At 49.7% G+C, this 15,033-nt stretch overlaps 1 protein-coding gene across 3 annotated transcripts in view; it reads left to right on the top strand.

Moving 5' to 3' along the window:
- OPHN1 (oligophrenin 1) overlaps positions 1 to 15,033 on the top strand; it is a 50,847-nt gene that overhangs the window by 25,542 nt on the left and 10,272 nt on the right. For all 3 annotated transcript variants that reach the window (XM_056491073.1, XM_056491072.1, XM_056491071.1), the window contains exons 5-18: positions 1,692 to 1,793; positions 2,615 to 2,725; positions 3,325 to 3,429; positions 4,129 to 4,258; positions 5,648 to 5,748; positions 7,167 to 7,258; positions 7,379 to 7,457; positions 8,069 to 8,102; positions 9,351 to 9,413; positions 10,270 to 10,344; positions 11,981 to 12,065; positions 12,395 to 12,453; positions 13,791 to 13,896; positions 14,620 to 14,779. In XM_056491073.1, coding sequence (XP_056347048.1) covers positions 1,692 to 1,793; positions 2,615 to 2,725; positions 3,325 to 3,429; positions 4,129 to 4,258; positions 5,648 to 5,748; positions 7,167 to 7,258; positions 7,379 to 7,457; positions 8,069 to 8,102; positions 9,351 to 9,413; positions 10,270 to 10,344; positions 11,981 to 12,065; positions 12,395 to 12,453; positions 13,791 to 13,896; positions 14,620 to 14,779 — 1,302 coding nt within the window. The remainder of the gene's footprint in view (positions 1 to 1,691; positions 1,794 to 2,614; positions 2,726 to 3,324; positions 3,430 to 4,128; positions 4,259 to 5,647; positions 5,749 to 7,166; positions 7,259 to 7,378; positions 7,458 to 8,068; positions 8,103 to 9,350; positions 9,414 to 10,269; positions 10,345 to 11,980; positions 12,066 to 12,394; positions 12,454 to 13,790; positions 13,897 to 14,619; positions 14,780 to 15,033) is intronic.

Below are 15,033 nucleotides of genomic sequence, written 5' to 3'. Positions count from 1 at the left end.
CAGGAACTGCTGCTCTGCAGGTGCTTTGGCTGCACTGGGTTTGGGTTTGCTGAGCAGGGCGTTAGTCACGAGGGTGGTGGTTTGTTTTGGTCCTCCTCCCTGGCCTCAGCCCCACAGCTGCTGCACTGCTTAAATTAGGGTTCACCCTTGGAAGACTCTCTGCTCCTCTGGGTTAGATGTAGATCTCTCTGTCCTGATGTGTGAGGCTGCTAACACAGAGTCACAGCCCTGACATTGCAGGGTATGATCCCAGAGGATGCACTTCCTTTTGGGTGTCCTGTAATTCCAGGGTCTGCAGGGCAGGATGTGGAAGTGCTGGGGTGAAAAGGTTTGCTGGGCTGCTCCAGACAGTTCCACATAAGCTGGGGCAGTCAGGTTGGTGCTACTTCCTCATGGTAATTGTGCTTTCACTACAGCCATGTCAGGACTCTTGTGGGGAGAGAATCCTCTTCCCTGGAAGGCAGCTGGCAGGAAAGCTTGTTACTGTTCCTGGGAGCCACCTGTGCTGAGCCCAGGGGTTTTGGGAGCCCCCAGGCATCCTGACAGGCAGATGGAATAGTCTATGCAAGTGGAATGGGGAAGCAAAACTTCAGGCAGGGGAAGCTGTGGTCACTACTGAATTAGTGAGGAAAATTCCCAATACCAACAGTCTGGCAGAGTCCATCTGCTCTGGTTTGTGGTGGCTTGCTTATCCATGCATTTCTGAGTGGGGGCAAGGGAACAGGATTTCAGGGCTTTCAGGAGATAGATGTTGAAAGATACCACTAATTCCCCAGGAAGCTGGAACTGCTTTCCACTTTCTTGAGCTTTCAAAAGCCAGACTGAGGATCTGAGTGTCCCATACAAACCTGCACTGTGTGTACACCAGCTCTGAGTAGCTTGGACCTGGTACTGAGGCTGCTGCCAGGCTGGAATTTCCTGATTTTAGTAATTTAGTTGCCTCCCAGGAATCCCTGATATGTCAGATACCATCTGAAGTGGGTTTTTGTCAGCCTGGCCCCTACTCTGTTTGTTTTGTGATTGCCAGTGTCACAGTCAGTGCAAGGCAGGAGCCAACAGCCTGGTGCTCAGTTCTGCTGCTCCCTGCCTGCTCTCAGAGGTTTCTTCTGCACTGTCTCTGTTTGCTGCTCTCCTTCATTTGTGCTCTCTTTGCACCACTGCTGACAGGCAGATGAGGATTTCCTGCCTGCCTGTCGACCTGCCAAGCTTCTGCTTTCCTTCTGGTACTCTTCAGGAACAAAAGATAAACTCTTTAGAACAGAAAGTTGCCAAAATCTAATGAACCTTTTCTTGACCTTGACATGTCTCTGACATTGCAGTGTTTGCCCAGTTGTTTCTGAGCTGTGTGAACAGCATGTCAGGAGATGGTGAACAGGTTTTTGATGTATGAGTGTGTCTTCAGTTTAGTGGATATTGAAGAGATTGAGAGATGGAACAGCACCTCATGGTGGGGCTTTTGCCATGATGCTGGCATGAAAAATTCCTTCTTGTGCCACAGAGTATTGCTAGACTGGGTCTTGAGGTGTAATTGCATAAAGCAGTGAATAAGAAGTGGCCTTCTGTTCTCTGGCTGGGTTTGCCAAAATTTGTCCATGGGAATACAGAATTCCACAAAGGATCTTGGTGTGGATTCATGTTCTTATCTGGAAAATACCAATAATGGGTTCTGCTTCAACCTCTTGCATCTACAGGAAAGAAAGAAAAAGTTTGAAAAGGATGGTGAGAAGTTTTACTCTATGCTGGATCGCCACTTGCATTTGTCTTCCAAAAAGAAGGAATCTCAGTTACAGGAGGTGTGTATGGAATTTTTCTGAGTTAGGTCCAGAAGCAACAGCACCATCTGCCCAAAGCCTGGATTCTCTGTGAGACCAGGGAAATCAAGCTCATAGTTCTCCTGTGCCTGTTGGATGCTGGTAGTGGCTTTAGACATTGTCCTTGCTTGTTGTCACCTCGATGGTGGCACTGGCACAGCTGGGGAGTGGCCACCCTTTCACCTGGGGAAGTGCTCTGGCTGAAAAGTAAGCAGTTATCATTCCTTTTGCTGGCCTGGCATCCTGCCTTGCTGCTGGTGCTTTTGGATGGCTGTGGGGGCAGGCAGAGGGGGTTCCTTCCAGCTGGTTGCAGCAAGGAGGGAAACTCAGCTGCTCCAGCCCATACCAGAGCAGCTGGATCTGGTCAGATCTGTCAGAGCAGTTGTCAGATCAGCCTGCAAGCATCTCTGCAAGGCAGACTGTGTGTGAGCTCTGGGAGCATTGTGTGCTCCTGCTGCAGCTCCAGAATTGCTGGCTCTGGGACACAGATGGAGTCAAGAGGGTGGTGATGGTGGCCTTGTCAGGAGAGGTGGAGAGTAGGTTTGTGCTAAAATATTAAATGAGCTTTGGAAAAGCTTTGTCCTTGCAGAGTGAGAAAAGGTTTTGGATCTTTGAATGAAAGGGAGCCAGAAATGGGCAGACTTAGAAGAATATTCCATGTTCCTGTTCACAGCTGGGCTGGACACCAGGCGGGTTTTTAGTGAGGACAGAACTATGTGTGGGCTGGCAGACAAAAGCAAGTCAAATATTTTCAAACTACATGTGATATATTTTCTTTTTCCACCTTTCCCTCTTTCTTCTAGGCTGACCTTCAGGTGGACAAAGAGAGACACAATTTCTTTGAGTCCTCCCTGGAGTATGTGTACCAGATCCAGGAAGTCCAGGAAAGCAAGAAATTCAGTATTGTGGAGCCGGTAGGAGCTTCCTTCTCTCAGTCTCATTGGCTGATGCTCAGATCCAGTGGCAGGAAGGGATCAGTTGCCAGGTTGGATTAGGTCCTGTGGGGCAGGAATTAACCCTTCACCCTTGGCCTGATAGCCTTAATGGTGCTTGCTGGAGCACTGTGAGGCCCCAGCCCTGTTTCTTCTGGCTGTCTGTGCATCTTGAGGAACAGGTTGGACACTGTACAGAGCTGCAGTGTTGTTATGGCTTATCCTGGTCCCCTTGGGTTTGGTAAGTGCTGTCTGTCTGCAGAGGCACAGAGGTGTTACCTGCTCTGCTCACCTGTCCCAGCCTGGCCCTCTGGGGTCACAGAGTGTGGCTGAGTGCAGAGAGCAGGTGTTTTATTCAGACAGATGTCTGAATAAAGGTTCTATATAGAATAGATGTACTGGTGTTTTATTCAGACAGATGTGTGGGTGGTAACTTGGGTTTTAGGGACACTATGGTGGATCAGCCATACCAAGGCTGGCATTGCAAAGTTGTACATGTAATTTCTGAACCCCCACACTCTGTCCATCTTTCCTTCCACTACAAACACAGAAGTTCAGTGTGTCCCTTCCCTCCTTTGCAGGTGCTGGCATTTCTCCACAGCCTCTTCACTTACAACAACCTGACAGTGGAGCTGACACAGGATTTCCTCCCATACAAGCAGCAGCTCCAGCTCAGCCTGCAAAACGTGAGTCCCTGCCCAGCTGAAAGACTTTTCTGTGTGACTTCTGTTCTCATTTGGATTTGCACACCTCTGATGGCAAGGTCTTTCCCCCCAAGCAGTCTGGGTGGCACTCTGCATGTTTGTATTGCTGCAGATACAGTTATTTCCTTCTCAGTTATGTGGGTTTTCCCCTCTCCTGCATGGACAGTTCACAGGTCTGTGAAATTGTTTTCTCTGGAAGAGGCTACTGCAGTTGCATCATTTAACCATCATTTCTCTGGAAGAGGCTACTGCAGTTGCATCATTTAATCACATGTTTATGTGACTTTCATGCTGAGCAGTGTAGCAGGATCCTTTGGGATCGACACCTTTGGGAAGAGAATACATCTGTTACCTGAGCAATGATGTGAACAGGAGCTCAGGTGCTGCCTCTGCTCCAGCCAGCCTTGAAATGTGCTGAAGTTCTTTAATTAAAGGAGCAAGTGGCCTCTCAGCTGTGGCACTCCAGCATCATCTCTGCACATAATGTGTCTCTTCAGTCATCCCTTAGAGCTCAGTGGCTCTTACAGCCAGTTTCCATGTGGATTTGTGGAGTGGTTTCCATGTTTTGTACCTTGGGAACTGATTTCTCCTACAGAACCTCAGATTTATCTAGGAATAAATAACCTGCAGCTCACTTTTTGCTCATTTTCAAATATGCTTCTGTTTGTTTTCTGTTACCAGACAAGGAATCACTTTTCCAGCACACGGGAGGAGCTGGAAGATCTGAAGAAGAGGATGAAGGAGGCACCCCTAACCTGCAAGCTGCCTGGGCAGCCAACCATTGAGGGCTACCTGTACACTCAGGAGAAATGTAATGGCTTTGGGATGCACCTGGGTGCAGTAGGGAACATGCAGGGCTGCCCTGACATAACCCAGCTGTGGGCTGCACTCAGCTCCTGTGCCCAGGCCAGCCCTGCTGCACTGAGTGTCACTGCTGCCAGGGCACAGCATGCCCAGGGTGTCACCTTCTGCCAGTGCCTGAGGTGCCCAGGTGTCACTGCAGTGCCTGGGAGCACCAGCAGCCCCAGCTGGCAGCTCTGGCAGCAGTGGCACAGAGCTTTGTCCAAGTGACCTGTTTGTGACAGCACAGGGCTAATTGCCCTGTGATGAGATGGGATTTATGACTCCAGAGCCTGGAGCTCTGGCAGGCTCTGCCTTGGCTGTGTTTTACCAGGATGAATCTGGTGTCCTGCCCAGCCTCCCTCTGGCAGCCTCTGCAGGCAGCTGAGCACAGCCAAGGTGGAACCAGTGCTGAGTTAGGCTGCTGAGAGCAAAACTTGTAATTCTGAGCAGAATCAAATCAGACCAAATACAGCCTTTTCCAAACCCTGGCTGCAGCTCTCCATGGCCACGCAGCAGCAATGCTGAGGGGACATAAGTCAATGAAAAACTGTGACTTCTGAGGCTACAGACAACTTTGTAAGCGTTCATTCTTAAGCCTATATAGAAATCTATTTATGCATATATTTGTATATCTGTTTATCTTGCTTTTAGAAGAAAGCACACTCAGTAATTTTAGATCCCAAATGTGGCATGTTCCTGCAGGCCAGTGGCTGAGTGCTGCCTGTATTTATGCTTCCCTATAAATCAAGTATGAAAAGTTGTTCTTCCTGACAACTGCAACTTAAAAACAAATTACAGAAAAAAATACCAGTTGAATTATTTCCTATAAAAGGATTCAGGTAAGAAAATTCAGAAATAGGAATTTCAGAGTATTTTAAAGCTGCTGTTGTCTTTATTATTGAGTTTTCACCCACAGGAAAAAATAGTGGGGTTTGTGAAACAGGCATTCAGGACATGTAGGATCCTGCCAGTGTAGGTCTTGGCTGGGCTTGGCCAAACCAGCCTGGCTTGTGGTCAAAGTCCCACAAATGTCCTTTCACAGCAGTGAGTTGGGAGGGTGCTGGAGGCAGCTGCTGCCCTGTGCTCCTGGAGGCAGCTGCTGCCCTGTGCTCCTCTCCCTTTCTCCTCCTCCTCTCCTCCTGCTTCTCTCTTTATCTCCTCCCCTTTCTCTCTCCTCCTCCTCTCCTCCTCTTCTCCTGGCTCTTGCCCATGGAGACACCTGCAAGGGAGATGTTCCCTGGGGCTGTCAGTGTCCATCCCAGAGAAGGGAGGACATGTGGGCAACACAGACCATGCCTTGCTGGCTGCATCCAGCTCCAGCCCTGTGCCTGATCCCAGCCTCTCCTGTGTTCTGCAGGGGCTCTGGGCATCTCCTGGGTGAAATATTACTGCCAGTATGAAAAAGAGGCAAAAACCCTAAGGATGACACCCATAGACCAGAAGCCTGGAGCTAAGCAGGTGAGTTGGATGTCTGCAAACAATGGCACAGCCCCAGGCCTCCCTGCCTGTAACAGCTGAGCCTGCAGGTGCCACAGAGCAGAGAGTGGGCTCTGTCCCCTCCCTGCCCACACAGGGCAGTTTGGTGCCACCTGGAAGAGGCAGCCCCATGAAGAAAGGTCTCACTCCACTGTGTCTCTGGGAGCCCAGGGTTTGGCAGTAGATATGGGTTGTGTGACATGAGAGATACCAAGCAGTGCTGGCCCCTGAGTTCAGTCTGGGGTGAAACTTGTGCCTCTCTGGACCAGCTGAGCCACAAGAACTGTGGCAGCCACTGAAGTGCCTGAATGACTCAAGTTACTACAGGAGTTACTGCTCCCAAATGCAGCATTTCCTTGCCTCAGCACGTGCTCACAGCAGTGGTTTGTGGTTTGATTTCTGTTCTCATCACTGGTTCTGTGGGACTGGAACAGTGTGGGGAGAGGAGAGGGCAACAGTGCAGCTCCAAACTGCACAATTTGGGTAACTACTTCTTTCACAAAGTGCTTTGGTTGACCAAAGTCTGGGAGTTCCCTCAGTCCCTCCTCGTGACTGGGAGGGGTGGGAGGATGGAGCACAGCCAGTGCCTCCAGCTGAGTCCCCCGCCCTCCTCTGCCATGGAGCAGGTCCCCAGGGCCTTCCCAGCCAGTGTGAGCTCCAGTGTGTGAGCTCATGGTCTGGTTTTGGCAGCGCTCTGCACGCTGCAGCAGGAAAATAAAATAGATGTTTTGCAACCCCTTGGCAGAGAGCAGGGCAAATAAATGTCCAAATTATTGCATGGAGAGATTTGTTGTCATTTATGCCATAAGCATGTCTGGTAAGGCCCATTACTGCAGGTAGGGGCTTGGAAAACTTAGTGCCTTTCCCAAACTCTGGTAGCTGCACCATCAGGTCACAGCTGGCCACAAACCCACAATCAAATTATGAATTGACTCTGCTGCAAAGCACAGGGATATGAACACCCAGGGTCAGAGCTGAGCCTCTGCAGAGCATGTCTGCTCTATCTGGGGTGAGGAAATGAGCATCCCTTTGCCACACAGAGTTTGTGTAAAGCCATGTGGATCATTGGTGATGTGGGTGATTGATAAAAATTAGAACCCAGCTGTGTCAGAGCATGGGTGAGCATGGTCCTGCCCTCAGAGACTGGGTTGGTGTTCCAGCACTGGAGAGGCAGAGTGCTGCTCTGTTGAGTCCAGAACATTCTCTGGCTCAGAGCAAGCCTGGAACTCAGAGCCTGTGATGATGGTGGGAGGACCAGCTGTGCTCCTGGCACCAGTGCCATGGGAATGCCAGGACAGGCACTGTGGGCAGTGCTGTGCTGGGCTGCAGCTGAGGGGCTGAGGAGCCCAAAATCTCCCATGCTTCTGTCCTCTCACCTTGGCTTTCATGTTCTCTCCTAGGGCACCTTGGACCTGACCCTGAAATCCTGTGTAAGGAGAAAGACTGACTCCATAGACAAAAGATTTTGTTTTGACATTGAAACTAATGAAAGGTGAGAGCCTTCACATCTGGTAGCCCCAAACCCCAGGGGCCTGCAGCAAATCCCTCTTTGCTGTTATTAAAAGCAGCTTTTCCTCCTTTCCCTGCCTGTCCCTGGGGGAACCCCACGCAGGCCCGGGACCATCACGCTGCAGGCGCTCTCAGAAGCCAACAGGAGGCTGTGGATGGAGGCCATGGACGGGAAGGAGCCGGTGAGTGCTGCTGGAGCTGTTCCCAGCTGGAATGTGCTGCCCAGCAGTGTCCTCTGCTGGCAGCTGCAGCTCGGGATCAGTGCTGCATGGGCTCCGTGCTGTTCCCTCAGCTCCCACTGGGCTGTTTGGGTTTCCCCCTGAAATCTCGGGGTGTTCCCTTGCTGTGCTAGGGAGAACCGAGGCTGCTTCACTGCTATTCTGTTCCTCACTACCTGGAGCTGATTTTTGTGCGTCCCTGCTCTCAGCCACCTTTTCAAAGGTGTCACTGCCCACCCTGTACCCGTGTTCTCCCACCTTTCTGTGCCTACTGGTGTTCCCTTCCTTCAGTCTGAGCAAAGCTTATGGTTTGCCTACAGACCAGAGACTTTCCTTAGCAGTAGGTGCTCCACTGAAATGCAGGGAGGCAGCAGAAACTCCTTGATTGTGCAGATAACGAGTTCGTGCCTCATTATAAAATGAGATTTCTATGGGACATTGTCTTTTTGGCTGTGATTGCCTCTGGGTAATCTGGGGGTGATTTATGGGATGCTGCATTGTCTTTCAGAAATAAATACCAAATCATGCTGATGATGTTTTTGCTTCTCCCTTCCCCATTCCCTCCCCTTTTTCAGATCTATCACAGTCCCATCACGAAGCAGGAAGAAAGTGAGTCACTTTTGTTGCTGTTCTTTGGGCTCTCACAGCCTCGAGGCCAGGCAGGATTTTCCTTGCAAATACACTCATCCTCAATTCCTGCTGAGTAGCACTGTCCCCACTCTGTGACAGCAGTGTCACTTCTTTTCTTGTACCACAGTGTCTGGCAATGATCCCAGATAAGAAGGAGTTGCAAAGAGCTGCAGTGAGCACTTTTTTTATTTAGCCAGGAGTAGTAGGATGTGAAGTTCAATTTGCACCTCCAAACCCTAATGAGAGATTCTGAGGATGTGTCCCTTAACAAAGGCTGTAGTAGGGCAATAGAGGTGGCATTGAGTTCCCTGGATCTCCCACCCACCACCATGTCCCATGTCCTCCCTCTGAGCAGTGGGGTGTACTCTGCAGAGCCCTGGAAAGCTGAAACAAACTGTAGAGCCCTGGAACCCCTCTGGGGCTCTGTTAGCTGGGTGAAACCTGCATTCTGTCTCACAGGTCACTTCATCAGCACTGTCACTAGCTGGCTGCAATGAGCACAAGGGGATCATTCCCAGAAGCATGAGCACAAACCTGCTGTGTGGCTGTGTTCACATCACATGCTGGGAGGAATGTGAATTAGGGTTTCACTGAATAAACATTCTCTATTTACCATAGATTAGAGATGTAAGAATTCCAGTGGTATCATAGCCCTCAGTATCAAGCACCAGGTGGGTCTGTGCTTATTCCTGGAGTACAGCTAAGAAATGCCTGAGCTTGATGTTGCTGTTGTTCAGAGCAGACAGAATCAGTATAAACAACTTGCTGAAAATGCAGGGATCCCATAGGATTCCCCAGATCAGCTTTCCTCAGCACATCAAACTGAATTGGTTTTGCTTTTTAATCCTAGTGATGTAGGTAAGCAGAAATTACACAGTCCCATGATGAGGAAGAGCTTTAACTGCAGGTTTTGCTCTGGAAGTGATTATTCAAGTCTTTATCAGATACAATCCAAATCATTTACACTATCATTAAATAATTTATACTGTTGTTATTATTAAAGACAGAGATGGGACAGAGAGCAGTGCTGCAACGCAAAATAAATTAGAGGAAAAATGGGAGAACATGTGGAACTAATAACTCCTTGTCAGGATGTCCAGAATGCTGGTGTTCCCTGAGGGGGTGAGGGATGGGGTGCAGGTGTGAGCACTCTGTGGGCTGGGCTGGGGTGTCCAGGGGTGTCCAGGTGTGCTCAGACAGCTAACACAGCTTCCTTGTCCAAAACAGTGGAGCTGAACGAGGTGGGCTTCAAGTTTGTTCGGAAGTGCATCAATGCAGTGGAGACCAAAGGTGAGGAGCTCACCCAGCCTGGCCATGCTGCCCATGGCCTTGAGTTACTCTAGTTCCTGCAGTGTTAGCCACTGGCACAGGACTTCAGCTTTGAGCTGAGGAATGCGTGTTCTTCAGCTCAATACATGTTCTTTAGCTAAGTGCATGTTCTCTGGGAGCAGAAACCCCACCTGGTTCAGAATGTTGTACCAAGTTGGTTGGGGTTGAATTTCCACATTTATGCTGTTTTCACTCATGGTTTTCTCAGTTTTGGCCCTGAGCACACCCATTGTTGGGCAGGAGAGCAGAGGGGTGGCTACAGGCTGCCTCAGCCCCAGTCTGTGAAGCAGCAGAAGCAGGTGGAAGGGTGGCAGCTCATCCTTTGGGCTGTCACATATCATCCAGCCTGCACCAGTGAACATCACCAGTGTGGGATGGGGGCCTGGATTCATCTCCAGATGTGGGATTGGGGCTGCTGGGGCTGTGGAGTGGGGAGCAGGGGGGGCACAAAGACCTTGCTCACAGAGCTAAGGGAGACACTGATTCTGCCTGTCCCAGCACTGGCCAGTGTTTGCAGATTCTACTTCAATGTGTTTGAGCAAATCTGTGATAAAGCAGCACCCCACAGAAATGGGGTGTGGGCTGGTGTGTCCCATGCCCTGGCTGTGCTCACCTGACCATGACATGGTGACCACGGTGGTGCTGGTGTGAGCAGAGACCCTGCCAGCAGAGCCTGGGGTGTGGGACAGGACCTGGGATGTGGGACAGAACCCGAAGTGTAGGACAGAGCCCAGCAGCAGGAAAACAATTCCACTAGATGGGGCTTTTGCACCAAGAGCAGGAAAGCTCAGCTAAGCTCTTGGCTTTGTCCTCTCAGGAATCACTACGGAGGGCGTGTACCGGACTGTTGGCAGCAATATCCAGGTGCAGAAGTTACTGAATGCCTTTTTTGGTAAGAATTAATTATTCTGTGCAATTACACTGTCCTGTTCTTGAATTGCTTGTGAGGGACAGAGAGGATTGGGTTCCACAGTGGGAAATGTCCAGCATGGGTTTTGGTCCCTGTGACCCCTCTGAGGCTCATCTTCCCCTTTTTTCCTGGGATAACACGATGGGCTGGACTGGGAAGGTGGCCTGTGCAGGAAGCCCTCCACCCCAGTGTGAGGTTTTTCTCTGGAAGCATGGGGACCCCTTGCTGTGTGCAGTGTGTACAATAAGCAGCCAGTGTACATGTTAAGAAGACAGTGGATGTGTTCCTGCTGGGAGCCTGTCTGTGGCTGGATCTGTGTGTCATACAGGCTTAACAGCTGGGCAGTGTTTACAGTCTTGGCAGGTTGTGGGGCTCAGCAGCTCTGCTTAGTGCCAGGACAGGCCCATCTAGGCTGGGTCCTGGCTGAGGCCATCATACCCTCAGCTCATAATCACCTGCAAGCCTCTCAGGGCACCTCTGGGCTCAATCCCCTCCTGTCCAAGGCCAAGCCAGTCTCCCCAGCCCTGCCTGGGGCTGGGGCACAGGGCAGGGATTGCATTCACCCTGCTGCCTGTGTGCCTCAGGCTCACACCAGCTCAGACATCTGATATTAATGCAGCATTCAAAGGCTTTGGCTGTTCCCTGTTGCTTCTACTCTGGATGTTGTTTATTAAAGCCCTGGTTTGTACTGGTGTCTGGCTATGCCCAGTTCTCACAGAGCCATGACTTCGGGCATCTGCCCAGCTCTGCTGGTCTATGACTCATTGCTCAGCCTCAGGTTCTATTACTGCTTGATTCTCACCCTCCCTGTGAGCAGCTCTGTGGTTTTCTCCTCTGAATCCCACCAGTGAGTGGCTTTTGTTTTGTTTATCTGCATGGGTCTGCATAATCACTTGCCACCCCACTGCATATGAAAGCACAATGGAAAGTCCAACACCACCAACACCACAAATAACTGCTGCAGCAGGATTTCATCTTTAACCACTCAAAGGAGATTTTTTTTTTTTTGAGTCCCTAGTCATATTTATTTTCAAAAATAAATCCTGCTGTTTATTTCTGTAGTCCAGCTTTTCCCCATCCTACAACTACATCCTTCATTTCGTGGCACCACAGACATGATGTGGTTTATCAGGGGGGGTAGGCAGGAGCAAATTGTACTTCCATGCTGCTGGGCCTCCCCTGAGCTCCCTCCTCTCCTGCAGGAAGAGGGAATGCTTCCAGAACAGCCTTCAGGGGAGTAGCTGCAAATGAGGTATTGGAGCTGGCATTCAGATTACTTTGGATGTGAGAAAGCTTGTCTTGGACCTGTTGAAATGCCTTGTTTCTGCCAGCCTTGGGAAAAAAATAAACTATAGAGAATATGCTCTCAGTGATTTCTCAGCACTGCTTAAATTTTATCTTGTGCTTCCCTCTTTGTCTCTCATTAGCACCACTCCCCAGCCTCTCCAAAATCCTGACACTGGTGCTGTTTTTCTGCTTTTCCCACAGGAATTAGGAGTTCTCTTTGTGTGCTGTTGTGGCTTCATGTGTCTCAAGGGGAAACCCTCACCCCAAGCAGACTGTTTATTAGCAACCTCTAAATGAACTTTATTCTAAAACATTTTCATTCTTCTTTCAGATCCAAAATGCCCTGGGGACGTGGATCTCCAGAGTGGGGACTGGGACATCAAGACCATTACCAGCTCACTGAAGTTCTATCTCAGGTAGCACTGCAGGTCACACCTGCCCCAAGGAGGCAAAGGGAACTGGGGCTGATCCAGAGGAAAGGCAAAATGAGCTGCCAGATATTCAGATCTGGCTGTTGGGAAGGGCAAAGTGACAAAGGCTTTGGGAAGAGGAATGATAAATTTGGGTGTTACAGAACCCCTCAGTCCCATGGGGTGGGCTGTTTCACTGATACTGACTGCAGAGAGAAATGCCACTGGGGCTTGGTGGCACTGAAGGATGAGCCAGTTTGCCAAACTCATCCAAAGTGGATCATGAATAGGTCACAATGCCCTGCACAGCTCAGTTTTCTTTCTGGTTGTTGCAGGAACCTGTCTGAACCTGTCATGACGTACAAGCTCCACAAAGAGCTGGTCCTGGCTGCCAGTAAGTCCCACAGCTTCCCCACTGATGGTCCCTGGCCCTGCTCTCCCCAGCCAGGGTCATCAAAATCACTTGGCAGAGCTCTGCCAGCCCAGCTCTGTGGTGTCCAGCTGCTTCACCTGCAGAAAGAGCCAAGGGTCTCCCCTCCAAGTGCTTATCCCTCCCTCAGACAGGGTCTTGTGCTCTCAGGGGTCTGGAGAGCCAGAGGATGTCACTCACTTGAAAACGCACAAGTCTGCCACAAGAATTGTTTCCCCCTAGTATTGATGTATTTTATAACCTGTGAGGGAATGGGATGTGCTGTTGCCACCCAGATAAGTAGGTGTTCCCTTTAGGTTGTGACATTTGTCCTGGGATGTTGAAAACAGAGTGTCTGCCAGTACATGGAAGACATTTCTCTGCTGTGGCTGTTAGGATTGAGTCACAGCTGGGAATAACAGAGGTTACTCAGCCAAGAAGCACAAGTGTAGTGCCAGGGCTTCACCTGTGCTGAGCCAGCCCAGCCTTGGCTGTCACCTCTTGTGGCCATTGCAGATAAGCTGTGCCAGCTGTGCCCTGTGAGTGAGACAGGGATGCAGGGAGCTGTTCATCACCCTCAGCATGGGTGTGCTGGCATTTGGGAATGTGTGGCATTAGAGCATCCCTCATCCTGCTGTGCCTCCAGAAGTCACCAGGAGACTGGGAGGGTGCCCAGTTCTTCTTCATGTGTCCCTCAGGAGAATGAATAACAGCAATTCTTTCTTGGAAAGGGAAATATTTCACCACTTGCTGAAGGTGGTTAAGCCCAGGATTTATTAGTTTTAGAGTTGGTTAAGCCCATGACGGCTGGGTGTGGGCAGGACATTTATCTTTTCCCTGCCCTCCCTCAGAAACTTGCACCATTGAGCTTCCCAGACCCCACACCATTCTTTTCACATGGAATATTTTATTGTTTCCTGATTATTTATTCTTCTAAGGGTGACCTCTTTGGGTCAGGGACTCAGGATATTTTAGGTGTTGTCCAGTGTCAGAGCTCTCTGGGCTGATAGGATTCCCAGAGGGAGGCTGTGTGCTCCCAGGTGTGTGGAGCAAGGGTGCAGAGGGAGGACCTGCCCATGCCCAGCCTCTTTTGGAGTGTGTCTCTGGGCTCCATTTCAAGCTCCATTTCTTCCTCTTTCCACTTCATATTGTTTCTCCCAGTGTTCACCCTGTTGCTGTGAAATCTCACTTTCCTCTGCTCCCCTTCCCTCCCATGCTGCACAGGGAGCAGTTCCACAGGTTTCCTTTGTATTTTTATTTCCCTGGTGTATTTATTTTGAAAGTATTGGGTACAAATTCTTCTTTGTTTTCCTGCTTTCCAGAGTCTGAGAACCTGGATTACAGGCTAGGAGCTATTCATGCACTGGTCTATAAACTGCCTGACAAGAACAGGGAGATGTTAGAGCTCCTCATCCAGCACCTCGTCAAGTAAGCAGATGTCTTCCTCTAAAAATAAAGAAAGGGGAATAATGGAATCAGCAAAACAAGCCTTTTTGGGAGGTTGGGTTTGCAAAATTTTACCCACTGTAATCCCCTTGGGAATTTCCATGTGGATTGCACAAAGGGGGTGACTATCCTTGCTGCCTTCTGCATGAAGTGATGCTTCTCTTTCTGGTTGCTCCTTCCATCCCCTTTCAGACATGCACAGAGCAGGAAATGATTTAAAAATGAAAATACTCTCTGAGAGCAGGGGCTAAAAATTGTCACTCCTCAGAAATTTACAGGAAGCCACCATAGTGTGCTCCTTATATTCAGTTCTCCTTCAGAGAGAGAGAAAATTAAATCCAGAAGTCAGTTCTGGATAAAAAGGATATAAGATCTAAATTATTCCTTTTGTGCATATGTTGTGCAGATAACCTTTGATTGCAGAGTTAAAGAGGAGTTGGGAATGGGAAGAGATGAAATAAAGATGCTGTCAGCACGTTGCTCTCTCCAGCATCTGTCCAAGCCAAATGTTTATGTCAGAGCTAGAGCCGTGTTTGTCACTGCTGGGAAACAAATTCTGAAACACAATGAAGAAAATTGAACAGCCGATTCTTAGTTTATCCTGGGTTTTGTTTTTTTGTTTGGTTGTTTTTGTTTTTTTCTTGTAATGAGATCTGCTTGGAAAAAACCAAACCAAACCATTCCTCCTTTCCCTGCTCTCTGCAGCGTCTGCGAGCACAGCCGGGAGAATCTGATGTCACCCTCCAACATGGGGGTGATCTTTGGGCCCACCCTGATGAGAGCACAGGAGGACACTGTGGCAGCCATGATGAACATCAAGTTCCAAAACATCGTGGTGGAGATCCTGATAGAGCACTTTGGGAAGGTACGGGGCAGCCCCGGAGCAGCTCCAGCTGCTCCTGCATACTGTTGCTGTGGCAACTCGGCAGCTCCGGCTCCTTCTGGAGCCTCCTTGGGCTGGCTTTATGTAACACCCTGCTCTGAAAGGCTGCAGGAGGAAGCAAAGAGCAGCAGGTGTGCTCCTCAGTGTTGCTGTTAGCTGGTCCCACAAGAAACAGCGAGTCTGGGCGTTTTGCCTTTTCTTTTTAAACAAGGGGAAGCTTGTAAAAAATCCTATTG

The sequence above is a fragment of the Oenanthe melanoleuca genome, chromosome 4A (genome assembly GCF_029582105.1).
Source record: "Oenanthe melanoleuca isolate GR-GAL-2019-014 chromosome 4A, OMel1.0, whole genome shotgun sequence".
In the NCBI taxonomy this organism is placed as follows: domain Eukaryota; kingdom Metazoa; phylum Chordata; class Aves; order Passeriformes; family Muscicapidae; genus Oenanthe; species Oenanthe melanoleuca.
The sequence above is the reverse complement of the archived record's forward strand: the minus strand, read 5'-3'. Positions and strand labels throughout refer to the sequence as shown.